Source organism: Sapajus apella, unplaced genomic scaffold (assembly GCF_009761245.1).
Source record: "Sapajus apella isolate SASKATOON/1434 unplaced genomic scaffold, GSC_monkey_1.0 scaffold7, whole genome shotgun sequence".
Lineage (NCBI taxonomy): Eukaryota > Metazoa > Chordata > Mammalia > Primates > Cebidae > Sapajus > Sapajus apella.
This window is the reverse complement of record NW_022436947.1, coordinates 6,745,803-6,752,132: the sequence shown is the minus strand read 5'-3', so window position 1 is coordinate 6,752,132 and position 6,330 is coordinate 6,745,803. Positions and strand designations below refer to the sequence as shown.

At 36.4% G+C, this 6,330-nt stretch overlaps 1 protein-coding gene across 2 annotated transcripts; it reads left to right on the top strand.

Moving 5' to 3' along the window:
- Positions 1 to 202: 202 nt before the first annotated feature.
- Positions 203 to 5,708, top strand: LOC116550137 (cytosolic carboxypeptidase 3-like). 2 transcript variants are annotated; one of them, XM_032275930.1, is made up of 4 exons: positions 203 to 455; positions 1,708 to 1,768; positions 4,759 to 4,948; positions 5,546 to 5,708. In XM_032275930.1, the coding sequence occupies exons 1-4, from the start codon at positions 393 to 395 to the stop codon at positions 5,706 to 5,708; spliced, it is 477 nt and encodes a 158-aa protein (XP_032131821.1). In that variant the 5' UTR covers positions 203 to 392. The 2 variants fall into 2 exon arrangements, with proteins under 2 accessions (XP_032131821.1, XP_032131822.1); XM_032275931.1 differs by lacking the exon at positions 5,546 to 5,708 and having other exon boundaries at positions 4,759 to 5,516.
- The last annotated feature ends 622 nt before the right edge of the window (positions 5,709 to 6,330 follow it).

Here is a 6,330-nt window from a genome sequence, read left to right as displayed (position 1 = left end):
TAATTAGTTTTTAGAGAAGACTGTTGTGACTGTTAAAAAAAAAAAACCCGTCTCTACTAAAAATACAAAAAAAAAAAAAAAGTAGCCGGACCTGGTGGCAGGCGCCTGTAATCCCAGCTACTTGGGAGGCTGCAGCAGGAGAATCTCTTGAACCCGGGAGGCGGAGGTTACAGTGAGCTGATATTGTGCCATTGCACTCCAACCTGGGAGACAGAGCAAGACTCCATCTCAAAAAAAAAATTAATTAATTTAATACAATTGAATTTATTTTTGAGTACTCATTTAATATAGTAAACACCTACAGCTTGAAAAGCTGTCAAATAAGTTCCTTAGAAATTGTTTTACAGCCTACCCATATATTACAAGAAATCTCACGTCAAACACTGGAAGAGATGTCAGAAGATTCAGAAAAAGAAGACTATTCAGATGGAACAATCAGTGATGAAGACGAATCGGTATGTTTTTCTCAACTTTATTTTACTTGGAGATAAAATTTGTATCATTAAACCCCAATTAAAATATTGTAAAATCAATTGGATGTTTAAATTATTGTCATTGAAGTTGGGAAATAATTTGGCTGAAAAAGCTAAGCTATCACTGGGAAAACTGTGCGCTGTTTAGAAAGAAAAACTATGTTTGTTTGTTTGTTTTTTTTGAGAAAATATTTTAGCTAAGATTCTTCTAGGTTTTATTAAAATTCATGTATGAAATTATTAGTAGGGTTTTATTTTTAGGATTGATGTCCACTTATTTTCTTACATGTGCTGATTCCATCATGTTATACCGTAATATGCATCATAGAACCACCATGTTCTAACCTTTTTTTGTGTCACTGTAACAATTTTAATGTGGCTCTGATGTCATAAAGGAAGGGACTTGGAAGAAGAAAAAAAGGGGAGAAATGTAGTATTTAAAATTCTTTAGTCTGTTTCTACTACGTATTCTGAGAGATTTCCTTCAAATTTTATTAAAGTATAAATTATGTATGTAAATTAATGTCCCAAAATAAGCTCTTAAAGCTTACTTTAGCTACTTAAAGGATTTATGGCTTTCGGTGGGGGTTTTTTTTGTTAATTTTATTTATTTATTTATTTTGAGACAGAGTTTTGCTCTTGTTGCCCAAGCTGGAGCGCAATGGCACAATCTCGGTTCACTGCAACCTCTGCCTCCTGGGTTCAGACGATTCACTTGCCTCCGCCTCCTGAGTAGTTGGGATTACAGGCATGTGCCACCACACTCAACTAATTTTTTTGCATTTTTAGGAGAAATGGGGTTTCACCATGTTAGCCAGGCTGGTCTCAAGCTCCTGACCTCAGGTGATCTGCCTGCCTCAGCCTTCCAAAGTACGGGGATTACAGGCATGAGCTACTGCACCCGGCCAATTTTATTCTTAAATTGTTTTCCCAGGTTTACCAATAATCTTTAAACTTTATTCCTTCCATAGATTCATTATTATGACAACACCCACTGGAAGAGGAGGAATAAAAGATGCAAACTTTAAGGTGCAGGATATTTGAAGTGTTGGGTGCTTTGGCCCTTCAAATATCCTGAATATTGGCTAAAGCCAATAATAATTCTTTAATTTTCTCATTTATTAAAGGTTAAAGACATATACTCAATCCCAAGTACTAAAATAGATGTAAACAATTTCTGGATTTGAAAACTGTTGGATTTTAAAAGAGAAATATTTTTAAATTCTTATTTTAGGATGAGGATATGTTCATGAAATTTGTAAATGAAGATCTTCATCAATGTGCACTTTTATCAGGTTTGAACTTATTCATGTAGTTTTTTTTAGCATAAAACCTTGAGTGGATAAAAAATAAGATGAGGAAACTAAAAAGTCAGATTGAATAATATAGGGAATTATTCTAGTAGATTGTGAGAAACAAATGTATCCACTTGCAGAGCTCAAACTTTTCAGGTTTGTTTTAGGTAAACTTATTTTATATTAGAAAATAAGAAGTGAAAGTGGTGGTTCTCTTATATTTAAAGTAAGGATTGTCATTTATTTAAATACATTTACTGTATGACTCAAGTTATAATAGACAGATTATGTTACAAGTACATCTTCATTTAAATGAAGTATATTGTCTAAAGAGTCTCCTTAATAAAGTCATTCATTTGCAACTGAACGTGTGTGGGCACCTTGATGTATACTTAATTTTTTAAAATTTATACTTAGAGGTGTACTTTCAAATGCTAAAATATCTCTACTAAATGTTTACATATGTATCACAAATACTCTGAAATTGAAGTTAAGTCCTTTATCTTTTTTTTTTTTTTCTTTTTTCTTTTACCAGCATCCTAAAATAAATCTTCCTCTTTGAGATAACCACCATTCTCAGTTTGGTGTGTGTCATTCTAGAACTTCTTTGCATATACACATATCTATACCCATAGACATAGACATTTTATAATACTGTTTTATAGACTTTTCCCTGCTGCCCTTTTCTGTTTTTAAAATTTTGCCAAGCTATTGGAAGACAGGAGATAACTCACTGCTTTAACTAGCATTTCTGGGATTGCTAGAGAAGTTGAGAATTACTTCCATAGGCTTATTATCTATTCATATTCATAGTTGGTATGAATTGCCCATTTATAGTAATCCCTTTATGTTTCTTGATTTGTTTAGAATATTACCAAAAGCAAGATAAAACATTTAATCACCCCTAAATGTTCCTGTGTCTCTGCAGTAGATCCTCTCTTTCCAGGCTTCACCCCTGACTCCAGGCAACCAGTTATTTGCTTTCCCTCCCCTATATTTGGCTTTTCTAGAATTTCACAAAACAGAATCATACATTTTGTGTTTTCTGTCTTCTTTCACTTAGCATAATACTCTTGAGATTGATCCATATTGTTGCATATGTCGGTTGTTCCTTTTTATTATTGAGAGGTATTCCATTATGTGAATAGACCACAATTTCTCCATTTAGCCGTCCATTCATGCACATTTAAATTGTTACCAGCTTGTGGCTGTAACAAATAAAGCTCCTGTGAACCTTTTTGTACAAGTCCTTGTGTGAACATGTTTTTATTTCTCTTGGGTAAGTCCCTAGAAACAGTATTGTTGGGTTATATGCTAAATATATGCTGTCTGAGAAACCGAATCTGTTTTCTAAAGTGGCTATATCTCTTTGCATTCCCAGCAATGGTTATTTCTTTACCAAGAATTCTTATCTTTTAATTCAGTACAAGTGTGCTTTTCCTTTACCTCATGGAGTATAATCGTAATGACTCCTTTAAAGTTCTTGTCTGATAGTTTTAGTATCTGAGTTATCTTGATATTGACATTTATTGATTGCCTTTTGCCCTGAGAATTGGTCCTATTCCTGGTTTTCCATTATTCATGCTATGTTGTGTAGAGTCTGGGTCCTTCTGGACGAGGTCAATGTATTTCTTCTAGCAGGCAATCAATCCAGTTAGGTTTAAGCAGTAAGTTCTGTCACCCCTTCTGTGGATAGTAATTCAGATCTCAGCTCTGATCTCTAAGCCTTTGCTATGCTTATTTGGTTCTCTCCTATGCCAGTGTAGTTCAGGGATTTTGAGACTTTATAGATGGTTCAAATCTCTGTTTAGTTCTCTTAAGCTTTCCTTGTGTTGGTTTGGGACTGTCTTGCACATGTGTAATTCAGGGGTTGAGCTGAGACGTGTGTGTGTGTGTGTTGGGGGGGTTAAAGTTTCAGTTAAGTTTTCATAGTCTCTAAGAATGTGTCTGCTTGTATAGATTAGGGATTTGGCTGAGACGTGTAGGCTTATATACAGGATTAGGAGATACCTTTCTGTGGTTTCCTTCATCCCTTCAGATTCCCTGCACACTGTAAGGACCCCTTTTCCTGGTTCTTCTGTTGGACGAATGAGCTATAGAACAATCCTGATAAGTAGCTGGGGAAGATGGTATTATTAGTTATTGACCTGTGGTAAGATTTATGTTCCGAGAGGCTGCCTTGCCCAAACAAAGTCATACAGAAACAAAGTGGTAAAAGGGAAGGAACCCAGCCATCTGATTCTAGTCCAGTTGCAGTATCTGCTGTTGTACAAAAATAACCAAGAACTAAATCTCAGCAAAAAGCCACATTGCAGAGGTGAAAAAGCAAGAGGAGTCAATGAGACAAATGGAGAACCAAATATGTAAAAGGGTGGTGGAAATCCAGGAAATGTATCATAAAAGAAGGGGGAGCACGCTTACGGAGGGGTGATCGTCAATATCAAACTGATGCCGCAGAGTATCACAACAAAAAGATCAGGCCACTGCACATGGTCTGCTTGGCATAGCCCCATGCGAGTCTATGTGAATTGTGTTCCTGGCGTTGTATCACACAGTAGGTCTAGAAGGAGAAGTGAGAAAAAGCTGTGACTGAGTTCACTAGCAAAACTTGAGAATACAGTTCCAGTAAGTAGTGAGTTATAGTTCATCACTGTATTTCACTCATTAGACAAAAAATAGTGTGACTAAGAAGAGTCAAAGTAGATGATTTGCTAGAAAAGCTGCAAGAAACAAATGTTTTTAAAGTAGTAGTGAGCTTTTAGAATAAATGAATAGTATATAGGTCAACAACTATTTTTTAGCTATTGTGAAGATCAGTCATCACAAAGTTTCATTAGTACTTTTATAAAAAGTGCCATGAATTATAAGACATTTATGAAGATATCCACACATCAAATAGTGTTGAAAGGGAAAAAGGAACTATATAAAAATTGTAGGAATTGGGGTTTTTCTTCTTCCCACTCATGATTGTGTTTGAATCTTTTTCTCAGCCAACTCTTTTGGTGATCCCTTCTTCCCCCGGACTACACAGATACTATTAGAATATCAGCTAGGGAGATGGGTGCCACGTCTTCGTGAACCACGGGATTTATATGGTGTCTCTTCTTCTGGTCCACTGAGCCCAACACGGTGGCCATACCATTGTGAAGTCATCGATGAAAAAGTCCAGCATATTGGTATGTTTGTAGCAGTTTGGGAGATTTAGACATTAGCAAACTTACTTTGCCAACCTTGATTTTAATGAGGAGACTCACAATGTTAGAAAACAGTACATTATGACAGAAATATAAGCCACATATGTAATTATAAATTTGCTTGTAACCACATTTAAAGAGGTAAAAAGAAGAAAACGAAATTAACTTTAAAAATGTATTTTATTTAACCCAAATATATCCAAAATATTTCATATTCTTCCTGCATAAGAATGTGAAATATTTTTGTCCAAAGTCTTCAGAAATCTGGCGTGCATTTATATTTACAGACATTTGAGTTGAAATCAGCCACATTCGAAGTGTTCAGTAGCTACATGGGCTTAAATGGAGGCACTTATAGCATTTATTTGGCTCCTGAAGCTTTACTAATTCTAAACAATTCCAAAGGGCATGACGGTGTCCAAGGCAGTCAAACTCAGACACAGAGTGAAGTCACAGATGGAGACTATGCAGAATGTCTGTGAGCTGTAGTCCTGCTCTTTGTGGCTCCCTGTCTCTTTCTCCTTATCTCCTCCTTATATGTCTGTCTTCTCCTTAGTGTATCTTTTTTTTTTTTTTTTCTGAGACGGAGTTTCGCTCTTGTTACCCAGGCTGGAGTGCAATGGCGCGATCTCGGCTCACCGCAACCTCCACCTCCCAGGTTCAGGCAATTCTCCTGCCTCAGCCTCCTGAGTAGCTGGGATTACAGGCACACACCACCATGCCCAGCTAATTTTTTGTATTTTTAGTAGAGACGGGGTTTCACCATGTTGACCAGGATGGTCTCGATCTCTTGACCTTGTGATCCACCCGCCTCGGCCTCCCAAAGTGCTGGGATTACAGGCGTGAGCCACTGCGCCCGGCCTAGTGTATCTTTTTTTACCTCTTTCTGCCTTTTCCTTTTTTCCATTTCTTTTCCTCTTTCATTTTCTCTTTCTGCCCCTCTCCTTTGTCTTGTTCCTACTTCCTACTTTGTCCTTTAATGGATGTTTATGGAACTGAAGAGTGTATATTTTCATATACATAGATTTTAATGTTTCTGTATGTGTGTATTTCCAAAGTTATTTTTTGCTTTCCCTGGTAAAGCTTATAGCCTCATCTCTCCAGTCCATGCACAGGCATGACAAATCCCACTGTCCATCATCTTTCACTGCCATGACTTTCCACCTTTTGTTGATTGAGGCACATAAACATATGTTATTGCCTGGTAGAGATCTTACAGACATTCATTGGTGAATAAAATAACTACACATACATACTTTTTATAACTGTACACTTATTATAGTGACTACTAGGAGTTCTTAAAAACTAAATTTTCTTCATATATTACCTGGCATATAGATAGTTATGGGGAGAAAGAAGAGGGAGTGG

Bases quoted from the DNA above. Each gene is read 5' to 3' on its own strand.
- LOC116550137 (XM_032275930.1), top strand. From the start codon at position 393: ATGTCAGAAGATTCAGAAAAAGAAGACTATTCAGATGGAACAATCAGT. The intron at 1,769-4,758 runs GTTTGAACTTAT...TCTTTTTCTCAG, and splicing joins TCAATGTGCACTTTTATCAG to CCAACTCTTTTGGTGATCCC. The intron at 4,949-5,545 runs GTTTGTAGCAGT...TTTTTTTCTGAG, and splicing joins AAAGTCCAGCATATTGGTAT to ACGGAGTTTCGCTCTTGTTA.